The sequence below is a fragment of the Musa acuminata genome, chromosome BXJ3-8 (assembly GCF_036884655.1).
Source record: "Musa acuminata AAA Group cultivar baxijiao chromosome BXJ3-8, Cavendish_Baxijiao_AAA, whole genome shotgun sequence".
Taxonomy (NCBI): Eukaryota; Viridiplantae; Streptophyta; class Magnoliopsida; order Zingiberales; family Musaceae; genus Musa; species Musa acuminata.
Genome location: NC_088356.1, coordinates 17,025,072 through 17,038,480, shown reverse-complemented (window position 1 = coordinate 17,038,480; position 13,409 = coordinate 17,025,072). Strand labels below are relative to the sequence as shown.

At 39.4% G+C, this 13,409-nt stretch overlaps 1 protein-coding gene across 2 annotated transcripts; it reads left to right on the top strand.

Moving 5' to 3' along the window:
* Positions 1 to 261: 261 nt before the first annotated feature.
* Positions 262 to 6,214, top strand: LOC103994835 (uncharacterized). Of its 2 annotated transcripts, none has more exons than XM_009415273.3 (2): positions 262 to 1,090; positions 4,684 to 6,214. In XM_009415273.3, the coding sequence occupies exons 1-2, from the start codon at positions 762 to 764 to the stop codon at positions 6,047 to 6,049; spliced, it is 1,695 nt and encodes a 564-aa protein (XP_009413548.2). In that variant the 5' UTR covers positions 262 to 761; the 3' UTR covers positions 6,050 to 6,214. The 2 variants fall into 2 exon arrangements, with proteins under 2 accessions (XP_009413548.2, XP_009413549.2); XM_009415274.3 differs by having other exon boundaries at positions 908 to 1,090; positions 4,719 to 6,213.
* Positions 6,215 to 13,409: the final 7,195 nt, after the last annotated feature.

Genomic DNA, 13,409 nt, shown 5'->3' with positions numbered 1-13,409 from the left:
GAGAGAGAGAAAGATTTCAACTTCAGAACTCAATGCAGTGGCCTCCATGTGGTCATGGCATGCATGGGACCCCAATTTGCAAAATAAAATATTGCCCACCTTTTGCACTACCGTCGAACGGAGCACAACTTTTACAAGTGTTCCACCTCATTCAACGATGTATCCAGCAAGCTAAATGCATTTTCTTTTTAGACCACTGTAGCATAAAATAATGGTCACTGATGCTTAATTTGGCCGGTGAGGCGTGAATCCATGAAGAGTGCCACTCTGTGTTCATGCCTATGGATCCTTCTTTATTCCTCAGAAGCAGCTGATCCAGTGGTTGCTTACAGCTTGTCACACAAGCTTTCAGCTCTCTATGAAGCTATACTTTTTATCATCTTTTTACATGTTCGAATCCATGGATTTCAGTGATTAGATCTTTGACGATGAGTGGCCCGACCAGTGGAGAACATCACTTCGTTCTCATGAGTTGATTTATCATCTTATAATTCAGATGCAGAATGTAATCTTGATGCTGGAAGAGGAAAGAGAGGCAATGGAATAGCTGGCATACGTCTTGATTTCTCCGACAATGGGATCTTTTTACTCTTTATGCACGTCTTGGCATTGCTCTGTTTTCCTCTGCGGTCTGCAACTCCCAATTTATCTCTTTATACAGTGCTGAAAAATCATCAGAGGATTAGAAGCACCAACCACATGGCAAAGGAGTCTCTCATTGCTGGCTATATTTAAGAGTAGCGCCGTCGGTTCCCGGGTGAATGGTGCGCTCGAAGCGAAGCGAGAAGGGAGTAAGGATCGCGATGGGGGTTCTGCAAGAGGGGTCGTGGTGTTGCTTCCTCGCCGGCCGAGGAAAATCGGAGCGGGTCAAAGTTAGCATCTTCACCTCCAAGGGTCCCGCCTTGGCCGCCATCTCCGTGGCCGTAGGTGCCGGAGGTGTTTGGGGCTGGGGTGGTGGAGGGACCGGGTTCCTCATCCACCGCAATCTTCTTCTTACTACTCACGCCATCCTCCCGACGGTAGTTGCTGCTGAGGCCGCCGAAGTCCGCCTCTGCCATGGCCGCCTCTCTGCCAGACTTGTGCCCCAAAGGTCAATTGCTCACGCTTGTTCAGGAAAAATTCATAATTTATGACATATTTTGGCTTCATTTTTAGTTCGATGTTTGATTCGTCGACCTTGCCCATGTGTTGCACGAATTCTGATATTCGAGCTACGAACTGATCAAGGACTTTTGGCTTAAGATTGGAATGGTGGTAATTTGATTGTTTATGTGGAAATGAGCAAAATCAACGTATTTAGGTTAGTCATAGGCTTCCTGTTTCTTAACCATTTAGTGTAGCCCGGAAGCATAGAGAGAATGCATAACTAGATGCCAGTGCGAGTATTGGTGAACTTAGGAACATCTGTAGTGCTGAAAGGGATTGGTGACACTTATGGTTGGTGATCAATTAATCAACTTCAGTTTGATGACTAAATTGTACAACTTATATTTTCTGAAAATTAACGTATTAAGTATTGTAATGAGCTTTAGGGCTGATTTTATCATTTAGAGCATCACATTTCCATATGCCTTTTTGTCACAATGAAAATTCTGCATCCATCCTTTTCTTGCTATGGTGATATTTACATCCTTCTGCACAAATAATTCCATGATATCTTATTACAAAGATCTTTCTTTTGATATGAAAGAATGTTTATCATCCTTTAGCTTCTCATAGGTGGATCCTGGATGCATGATATGGTAGATGAGCTATGGTTTATGAGATCGGTGCTTAATGATGCATCATTTGATACGGAAAGCATGGTCCATCTTGTTACTGATTGTTGGAATTTGTCGTCTAGTATGAACTCCATAAACTAGCTTCTATCTGGTGTTCTTTCATACTGTTCTGGAACATCTATTGTAAGTCCAGTCCTTTGTTATCTGATGGAGCTTTTTTTATTTCTTATCTACCCACTTATATGAGTTCGTTTTTTATATGGGTGTTGCACTATATTTAGTTTTTGCACACTTGTTTTTGCGTAATTAGTAAAATTATGATACTCTTCGTTTGCATTCTTTTTCAAAATTATATCTGGATTGTGATAAAATTTTGAGCACATTGTTTGATGCTGTCATTTCCCAGGAATACGGATGAGTCACCCAGTCAGATTTGGCAATAATTGTCACGTATGTTGTGTATTAGTATGCAATTCTTCTGGATCATGATAAAATTTAATTCTTGGCATGAATTTGATCCAAACATGTGCAATGATTATGATTATTATCTGCATAAACAAGATTTCTGATGCCTTTTTTTGATACTTACAAAATTGGTACTTACAAAAAAGGGGTGCTCCTAGGAAAATTCTCTAAAAGGTACACCAGGTAAAAAAATAAAACTGAGACTTTTCTGGAAATAAATTTTCCATTAATTTGGAACTTCCATATACTCTTTGGTAAGTGCAGAATTTGCAATAATCAGGCTATCTATTGGTTAGGTCATCTTAGAATGTTAATAGATTGACCATCTAAATTTTGGTTGTCTCACTATAAACATGTTTATAGGTTGACCATGTAAAATATTTACTACCATTCATAATTAAAGGTTTTAAATACTAGTCCAATATGAGTACTGATTACCTATTGAACTAAGTAGGACATGAGAAACTGAGTGGTATACCACCATGTACTACCCATTATTACTAAAAGTAATAATAAAACATGGTGTACCAAGTGGCACCCAGCTGTCTGGTTCATTACCTGTGCTTGGTTAGATTGGTGATATGTATTGGTTTTTTTGACATCTAAAACCATGGCATAGTGTCTCAGAGAAAAGATTCTATCTACTTCACCAAATTTAGTGTCTCTGAAAATGCAACTTCTTGTTCTTGATTGACTCTCAAACTTGACAAAATCTAATGGAAGTTGGTTTAAGAGCTTAGTCGAGAAAGTGATGGAATAGGTAACTAATGGACAAGGAATATCATTGGAATAGATGGACAACAAAGATGGAATAAGCCTGCCAATATGCCCACTGTAGCTACTCCAATATTATGACAACCTGTTCCTTTGGGAACAGAAGAATCAGTCAAAGCTTCATAACTTTGATATCCCATAGGACACATACAGTCCTATTACCTCTAACTATTTATTCACACAATCAGATTCATTTTAATTTTTGATAGAAGTACTGCTTGGTTTTGTCTATGACCAACTTATTTGTATGTTTTCTGGAAATTGGGAAGATCTTATATGGTGAAGTAGCAATTAAAGTTCATCTATTACCAACTTATTCATCTCTGGTAGTTTTAATCCACTTCTAGTTTCATTCTTCAGTTTTCCTCTAAATATATCTTATTTCAGAATAGAGAACTCTCTTTCAAAACTTGCCTTCTTCTGACGTGTGTGTGAACAAGCACTGCAAAGAAATTATTCTGGGAGCATCTTGTAATTCTTTTTTATAACTTCATATACATTTTTTAGAATCAGTCTTCAACTGCATATAATTTTATTTAGAAAGTATCAAAACTCTTTTCAATCCTTGCCTTCTTCCAGCATCCTTTAGACCTCCACCAGTTTGGTGGAACACTAAGTTTTTGATCCATTAATAGAATACACTAGCATATGTCTCCTTTAACATCTTGCGTTCTCTAAGCTTCATTGTAGGTTACAAAATTGCAGCAGTCGTAAGAGTGGGTGTCAAATTGGTTAAGTTAAAAGAATTTTGTCAATCTTCATCAACCATACTTGAACCAGGGAGGTGCATTGCTTGACTTCTTTTTTTTTTTTTTCTTGGCAAAGGGTATGCAGTTACATGGAATTTGATCCTAGGACCTTTATATCAATATCAACGTCTTCATGTTTGACATATTTGATAAATTGCACTGTCATGCAAATTAATGATCAGCTAGAAGTTCTCCAAAAAAAATGATATCAACCTATACAAGCATTATATTCAACAACAATTTTGATTGAGCAAATTGCTAATTCCAACTCTCAAGTTTCACCATGTGGTCATGGAGTGTTTGAGATAAAGTTCTTACATTTAACCTCTAGGATAATTGATTTAGCTTGGCGTTAACTTTCCTTTTTGTTTGTTAATTGTTTCAGTTAGATTAATGATTAGTATTCAACAACAAATTAATGATCAGTTCTCCAAAAAAGAAAAAGATATTAACCTATAACAAGGCATTATATTCAACAACAATTTTGATTGAGCAAATTGCTAATTCCAACCCTCAAGTTTCACCATGTGGTCATAGAGTGTTTGAGATAAAGTTCTTACATTTAACCTTTTCTAGTATAATTGATTTAGCATAGCGTTAACTTTCCTTTCTGTTTGTTAATTGTTTCACTTAGACTTACACCTTGAAGTTTAATTGTCTTTGCACATCAAATGGATTCTCTTCATTTCAATATGAAGTAGGTGATCGTTACTTATGATCTTCTATTAAATGTCAATTAAGTGCTTATGTGGCTCAATATACAGTAAATTTGTTATCTCATTGATATAACTTATGGTGCTATATAATAACTATTATTTCTGCACCTGCAATATTAGTTGGTTTGCTCATTGGGCACCCTAGTTCTTCTAATTCCTTGTCATTTGTTTTTTCATTGCTAATTCCCTTACTGGTGCAGCTATGTTTCTCTTAGACAGACTGCATAGTTTCCCTCATAAGTGTGATTCCTTTTTCAGATTCTTCATTACAAGTTCCATTCTTGATCTTACAGTTGTGGGACTTGATATAATGGGTGGTGACTCATCCTCACAGGTGCAGCAGCCTCAGTACTTGAAAACCTGCTGCAAGCCTAGTCTTCAACTGGGTACTACAGTTTTTCTTTTAGGGCACACAGATAAAAAAGAGCTGACATTTGGTGAGGGAAAAGTAGTAATAGCTACTGACAACCTCATAAAATTGACTATGGATGGGGTCACATTGTGCCCTGGATCTGCTGGTTTTGATGCACAAGGAAATCTAGCTTTTATGGTATGTGATCCCATGAAACTTGCCTCCTCTCCCAGTGCAAGATCTTATGCATCCTCTTCATCAACCAATTCATGGAAGAAGGATGTTCCTATGCAATTTGGGATCCCCATTCCTGTCATTTGTAATTGGTTATATCAGCATTGGGAAGGGAGCTTGGATGAGGTTAGCAAGCCCAAGTTATCTCTCATTCGGTTGATGACCACAGGACAGTGTGAAAATTCTAATGCTTCTTTCACCTTTTGCCGGGTCATCAAGACCAATGAGGACAACAATGATCGATTGTCATCATCACAGATGGTTCAACGGTCTAAATATTATCCTGGATCAAGCAGCTCAGCTAATGGAAAAAGTTTCTACAATGAAAACCCAATTGCTGATCTGCGTTTGACTCCCGAGCAGGGAATTCTATCTCCAGAATTTTCTGGGTCTGTTGAGAAGAAAGACCATGCCACATTGCAGCTCTTGGATGTTAGCATGCTTTCCAAGGCTCCAAAATCCATATTTTTACCACTTCCCCTCAGACAGATGCTCTCTGATGAAGCCAATGTTGAAGGCCACAGACCTGGAGACCGATCGAATGAAAATGGTTTTGTGTCACAAGAATTAACAAGAGCATATCGGGAAGCTAATCATAAGGTTCCTCCTGTTAGTACGTGGCAAAATAATTGCTTCAGTGAGGTGCAGTCAAGTTCATGTCCTTTGGAGAATGGGAAGAAGGATGGGTTTGATAGTGGAGAGGAAACAATGTACTCAGCTGAAACTATGGAAAGCAGAAACATCCCAAGTCCTCAACAAAACAAGCTCCAAACTGTTGCTAGAAGCCAGAGTTGTGTTAACTATAGCAGATGGACTTTTGGTAAGCAAAACACAGTGGCACGGAAAGCAGTGTTACTGAAACAGCATACGATAATTCCGATACAGAAATTGGATTCACAAGCTGCAGCATTACCTCAACGGAGTCATGATTATTGCAGTCCGACCGTCTCCTCAAGCTTGAAGAAGCGGAACAGCTTAGAGCAGATGACGAGACCTCATCGAAATGTCATTCAGGTGTCTCCCAGGTGGATGTTTTGATAATCTTTTGTCCATTGAAAACAAAGAGACATATATCAATTCTGCTTGTTGCTGTTTGAAATATCCTGTCGTATTCTCCTCTTGCTGACACAATAACAAAATTCTTTTTGAAGATTGTACACATGATTATGTTGTTAAATTAACGATGGATCTGATAAAACATTTACACTAGTGACCTTCAGATTGGTCTAATTTTAAGGTGCCATGGAGATCCTAAATAGAAAGGCTAAAATGCCTTGAAAATGACACTTACTATCACAAGTAAATATTTTTTGCAATCACTGTCATGAAGTGTTTGTTTAATTCACTCTTGGAGAAGGAAACTGGCCGATGGATTATTTTTACACATCACTACAACAACTTGGTAGAAATTTATTCGAAGGAGCCATGTATTTTGCTTTTGAACTGTAAACGATGATAGATTCAGATGCCAGTAACAAGGCATTGCCAAAGCTAGAGTGAAAAATCAAGTGACTAGGATGTTTATTCTAAGGAAAGTAGCAAAACGACTGGAAAAATGATTTGACTATGAGTGACTATCTATGTTGGTTGTTTGTCAATTCTATTATATACTCTTTAAGTTGTGCATGATCTATTGTCACTTGTACTTGTATTCCCACACACATTATAAAGTATCTTTGTATTAATGTATTTCTTACCTTTTTGCAAATAAAAAAATTATTTAATATTTAATGCAACAAGATGTGATTTGAGACTCTTCTGGTGTACCATTGATAGAGTAAAGATACAAAACACAAAAGAGTTGAAATACAGATTCGTTTTAGTCAAAGACAGAGTACACAAATTACATATCAACAAATAAACATGAAGGAACCAGCCACTCGTTAGATTTTTTGCTTTTTTATTCCTTCATTCAAATTGTCAATCTTTTAATATGTGTTTCAAATCACTTCAAATATAATACTACTCACGGATGAAAGCCTTGTAAATTAAAACACGGGGTTCAAGCCATAAGTATCCATTTTCTCTGCCGGCATAAGATTGTATATGCCAAAGGTTTTTTTGGTCTTACGTTAACCGGAGTCTTTTTTTTTTGCATTTAGTCTTTGTTTTTTTTTTTCAGACATATTATAGTGAATTTAGAACGTAAAAGACCAAAAAAAATATTACACTTCTTCAGGAAATAACAAACGTTAGAAAACAACGTAGAGAGACAATACTTCTATACTCATTACATAATTATAGTGATAATTATGTGATCTTATCTAATTAAATAATATATATTATAAATCTAATTGAATTCTGATGATTATTATCAGTCAATATAATCTTAATGAGAATAACTCTCCTAATTATTTATCTTAGATCATTTGCTATCACCTATAAATAGATAGGACTTTCTAGAGACTATAGTATATGAGATGAGACGGAGACAAGAGACCAGAGATGTGGATACATGACGGTCATTGAGAGATCATGATTCTTCTCTCATCTACTCTTATCCCTAATCCATCGACCACAATGGTCCGGTGATAGAAAAAGAGAAGAATGTCAGTCTAGTTATGTTTGCAGATCGATATTACTATGATTTTCTAATTCGAGAACAGTGCCCCTTTAGATGACATCAAAAGGTATACATCATAAATATGATAGTATTGTTATTTACTTTCAGTCTTTGTATTAAAGTTTTTTCACATAACAGTAATAAATTATGATTTTTATGTTTACGATTGGTACAAGAGCCGAGTTCTTTGAAATCAAATACCTTACATCTGTTAGTTTTTTATTTACCATGCTTAAATGATTCATGTATATTATTGATCTACCTTTCTATTTAATCCGTCTTATTGCCTACTTGCCGGCAACATGAGGTTCCTTGCATTAGATCAATGGACCATCGTTCTTGAGGGCTGTGATCTTTGATGATTGCTAGCCCTACAACGATTGTACTGGTTAAACAACATTGCTGTATATGTCGATGATAGCAATACCGCTGCTTATGGCGATGGTGGTGGTTGCATAGCACTGCAACTAATGGCAACTATAGCGCCTAGAGCAACATTGCTACATGCGTGTCACTACAACGGGCATATGCTAGTCACAAGCAGCTACTCCAGGCAGCATGTACACATGGTGATAGTAGCAGATGGTCATGCATCGTGGTGGCCATGCAGGCGACAACTGCATGCCGCGTTGGTCATGTATCATGGCGGCCGTGCAGGTCGTTCATTGTGGCAACCAAACGGAAACCATGTGCCTCTTATAATAGGAATCAGGGTTTCTATTTTCAAAATTATAATTTTTTTGATAGTTCTACCCTAAGAAACTCTATAATTCTACTTATTTCCTATCAATAAAATTATAATTTTACACTTAAGAAATTAATATTTTTTTTATTTATATCATTAATTATAAAATTGACCAATATAATTTATTTTTTAATTATGGTTGAATCTAATTATGACTATATTTTGATTGTTTGATTAGATTTAATTTTGATCAAATCTAGCAAAAATTAAAATTTTTGATTAATTTTGACTTTGATATATTTTTTATTTTGACTTATTTAATATAAAAGATATATAGATTATCGTATTCTTTTATAGGTTTCGCAGATTTTTTGCATGTGATAACTAAATTCCAATTAATGTTTTTTAAGTATTTATTTAGTTTATATCCTTAAATATTATGAAACTATATTTCTTTTTCCATAAGGCATGATTTATATTCTATCAAGATTATAGTTATCATGCTCGATATGGGTCTGACAGCATTCTCATATGGCATACTCGAGTAGAAACCGTATGGGTCTGACAGCACCATACTCGATATACGGTCTCAGGGATATTAGATGGATGAGGGACTATAGGTACACGGTAACTGAGGACAGACAGGTCCAATGGATTGGATTCCCCTGTATCGTCTAGGGACTACGGCGTAGTGGCTTAGTACGTCCGTAGTCGATGAGTAAGTGAATTATTATAGAGATAAAAATTCATTGAGTTAGAAGGAGTTCTGATAGGTATGACTCACGGCCAGCTCGATATTAGACATATGGTAGGCATTGCGATGAGTAGAGGATCGGATATGAGATATCCGATGGAGCCCTTGTCTTATTGGATGCAGATCCAATACTCACTAGGGGAGGACCCATTAGGGTTTGACAGGGGACTTCTATAAATATGAGGGATTCAGAGCCTCATAGGCTAGAGCCTTTGCTTGCCTCTCTTATTCTCCTCCCCCTCTCTACCTCATAGACTAGAGCCTCATAGGTCAAGCGTCCTCCTCTCCGCTAGAGAGGAGGACGCTTGACCTTCTTCAACCTCACCTAAGGATCTGCAAGGAAATAGGGATATACGATCTCCCTAGGTAACACAATCTACTCTATACGCAGTTTTAAGTTTCGCGGATTTTACGCACCAATCTTCGCACGACGACGAACATCTCTTTGGGAATCGGGGATTTTGTTTTCTTGTTCTTCCGCTGCGCATGTGATGTCACCCCCCAAGATTTCCTAACAGTGGTATCAGAGCTAGGTTGTTCGTGCGAATGATTGGTTTTGAACTGCGTGTGTTGTGTTTAGGAAAAACTTTTGACGTCAAAATCGTTGACGTAAAAGCAAGAAAGCGCAGCAACAGTTGCTGCTCTCGATCTGCGTGCGTGTAGCGCAGCCGCAGGCAGGCGGCACAGGGGCTGCGTCTGCAGCAGCCGGTCGGCGGCCTGCTTGCAGCAGGCTTGCTACCGGCGGGGCTAGCAGCCCACGGGCAGAGGTGCCTGCGGCCGCTTCTCCCGGGGGGTGAGGTGCCGCAGGGTAGCGGCGCCTGCCGCCGCTGCTCCCACGGGCGAAACTCACCGGTAGGGGCGGCCGCCCGGCGGGACAGCACCGCTTGCGGAGGCGGCAACGCTCGCAGGGGCGCCCACCTGCTGGGTCAACACCGCCCGTGGAGGCGGCGGCGCCCGCAGGGGCGCCCACCTACAGGGGCAGCGCCGCCAGCGGGCGTGCCGTCTGCAAGCGAGGGCAGCGCCCCGCCCTCCGCCGCACAGGCCGCCGCCAGCAGGGTGGCAGCGGCGGCACCAGCAAATGGGAGTAGGGCATTAGGATTTTCTGGTCAAAAGATAGTTTTGCCCCTCGAAATTTTAGAAATTTCAGTTTCTATCTTTTGTCTAAATTACAAAAATACCCCTATGAATTCAGAAATTCCCTATATATCCCTGATTTCATAAAATACTAATTAATTAAAAGATTTAGTTGATTATTATTTTTTATCATTAATTAGTTGTCCTACATGATGATGATTATTTATACATGTGATGTATGATGTGTGGCCGGATGATCATAGACCGTGTGATGTGTGTACTTGTGATTATTATTATTGAGGTCTGCGAGCCTCTATTATATTTTTCATTTATTGTCGGGCCTGTGAACCTATGACTAAGTTGTAATCACATGAGGAGGCGCAGCGGGAGCGTGGATGCTATAGCGGGACCCACGAGACGGATAATCGCGATGCATGAAGATGCATCAAGATGTCGACGGAACCAACGAGGACGAGATGGACGATCACAAGGCATGGAGATGCACCGTTGCACACATAGATCTCGATGTGAGTGATTAGGCCTACTGGCTTGGGCCTAATCACATTAGGTTGTGGTCCATGATCATCTAGTGTGATTGCTTATATACATACTAGATATGTATATATATTTGCATGCGATGTAGATATATATTAAATATGTATATGTGTGACATGTCATATTAGGAGACCAAATCATAGAAACATCTCTCTCGATAATATTAAGTCGGTAAACGTGAGGCAATTAGATTGACCCACGTGGCCTTGCATCGTTATAAGTAGGAACCGATTCCCGGTGTAGGTTGAGTTGGTCGAGTCCCTCGAGACTCACCTATATCGCTATTCGTTATCTTGCTTACGACATAGAGATGTCACCGGTGACTTGAGGGCATGGTATGCTTGGTCGAGTCCCTCGAGGGTATATCATCAAATCTGACTCATCTTGTAACGAAGGTGTTGACTTAACCGAGCATCATAGTTGGTCGAGTCCCTCGAGACCATGGTGATTCGGAGGCCGAACAGGACGGGAATCACAAGGAGTTGTGATCGGCAAGAGTTACCTACCTTTTAGGCTTAGTATGATTGGTCGAGTCCCTCGAGGTTACACTAAGACGCTGATTGGATCCTGATCCCCACTAGAAGTCTGCCGGAGACTTCCGTTTCACGTGCTGAGGGTGTCGCGTGACTCGTTAGTAAAATAGTGGGAGCATATTAAGATAGAAGTCCATATCTTGATAGTTTATTTCTTGCAAAATCTGCATGTTATTCATTTCTGCTGCATCTTTATTTTTAGAAAATGTCGCTTTCAAATCCCTTACGTGGCATACTTGATGTCAAACGCCTCACTGGTCCAAATTATACGGATTGGCTCTGTAACTTGAGAATTGTTCTCACGATAGAGAAAATCGTGTACGTCCTTGATACAGTAATGCGCCCGAAGAAGGGGCAAGCGAAGATGAGATCACTTGCTACGTGAAGTACATTGATGACTCCACTCTTGCTCAGTGCTATATGTTGGGCTCTATGACTCCTGAGTTACAGAGACAACATGAAAAGATGGATGCTAGATCCATTCTCCTACATGTCCACAAATTGTTTGAGGAACAAGGAAGGACTCAGCAATATGAGATATCCAAGAGCCTCTTCCGCGCTAGGATAACTGAGGGGACACCGGTTCAGAACCATGTCCTAAAGATGATTGAGTGGATAGAGAAACTCATAGGTCTAGGAATGGTCCTAGAGGATAACTTATATGTGGACATTGTGCTTTAGTCCCTACCAGATTCCTTTTCACAGTTCATAATGAATTTTAATATAAACAAGTTTGAGGTGACTCTCCTAGAGCTCCTCAATATGTTGAGGGAGGTAGAGAGTACTATTAAGAAAGAGAAGCCAGTTCTCTATACTGGTGAGACCAGAAAGAAAAGGAAAGCAGAAAGGTCCCTTAAGAAGGGAAAGGGCAAGGGCAGACCAGGTAAAGCAAAGGTTGCTAACAAAGACCTAGCAAAGGACAAAGGCCAGTGCTTCCACTGTGGTAAAGATGGGCACTGGAAGAGGAACTGCAAAGAGTACTTTGCAAAAAGGGTGAAATAGAAGTTTGGAGAAGCTTCAGGTACATTTATGATCAATCTCCAATTGTCAAATTTTTGTGATAGTGCATTGGTATTGGATACCAGTATTGCTTATCACATCTACAATTTATTGTAAATTCTAGCAAAGCCTAAGGGAGATTGGCGAGAGGAATATTGCATAAAGGTTTGTTTATGCTAGACACTACTCTACATATCATGAATGTAAATATGTCCAAGAGGAAATGAAATGAGATGAACAATGCATACTTGTGGCATTATAAGCTAGGTCACATCCTTGAAAGAAGGATTCAAAAGTTGCTAAATGATGGATATCTAGATCCATTTGACTATGTGTCATATGCAACTTACGAGCCTTGCCTTCGTGGAAAACTGACCAACTCTCCATTTAGTGGAACTGGAGAGAGAGCCACTGAGCTGTTCGAACTCATACATAGTGATGTATGTGGACCCATGTCAACTCATGCCATTGGTGGTTACTCCTACTTCATTACCTTTACTAATGATTTCTCAAGGTATGGATATGTGTACTTAATGAAGTACAAGTCCGAGGCTTTTGAGAAATTCAAAGAGTATAAGAATGAGGTGGAGAACCAGACTGGAAAGAGTATCAAAACTCTTCGATCAGATCGAGGAGGTGAGTACTTAAGTTCAGAGTTTACTCAATTCCTCAAGGACTATGGGATATTATCCCAATGGACACCTCTTTATACACCTCAGCTCAATGGTGTCTTTGGAAGGAGGAATCGTACGCTATTAGATATGGTACGGTCCATGATGAGTTTCGCTGACCTACCCATCTTATTCTAGGGATATGCCCTAGAGACCGCAGCTTACCTTCTAAATAGAGTTCCAACTAAGTCGGTAGTGTCTACACCATATGAGATATGGAAAGGGAAGAAGCCTGATCTTAAGGTTGTTAAGATTTGGGGCTGCCCTGCCCACGTTAAAAGACACAACCCCGATAAGTTAGAATCAAGGACAGAGCGATGCAAATTTGTGGGATATCCCAAGGAAACTTGTGGGTATTATTTCTATCATCTCGAGGACCAAAAGGTCTTTGTAGCTAAGAGAGCAGTGTTCCTTGAGAAGGAACACATTCTTGGTGGAGATAGTGGGAGAATGATAGAGTTGAGCGAGGTTGGAGAACCAAGCTCAAGCACCACTCTACAGCCCGAGTCTGTTCAGGTACCTAATACAAAAGTTTCAACTTTACGTAGGTCTGATAGAGTATCC

What these genes read in the sequence shown, in the direction of transcription:
- LOC103994835 (XM_009415273.3), top strand. Translation starts at nt 762, where the DNA reads ATGGTGCGCTCGAAGCGAAGCGAGAAGGGAGTAAGGATCGCGATGGGG. An exon ending in GCCAGACTTGTGCCCCAAAG is followed by an intron (nt 1,091 to 4,683) that starts GTCAATTGCTCA and finishes TTCCTTTTTCAG; the next exon opens with ATTCTTCATTACAAGTTCCA.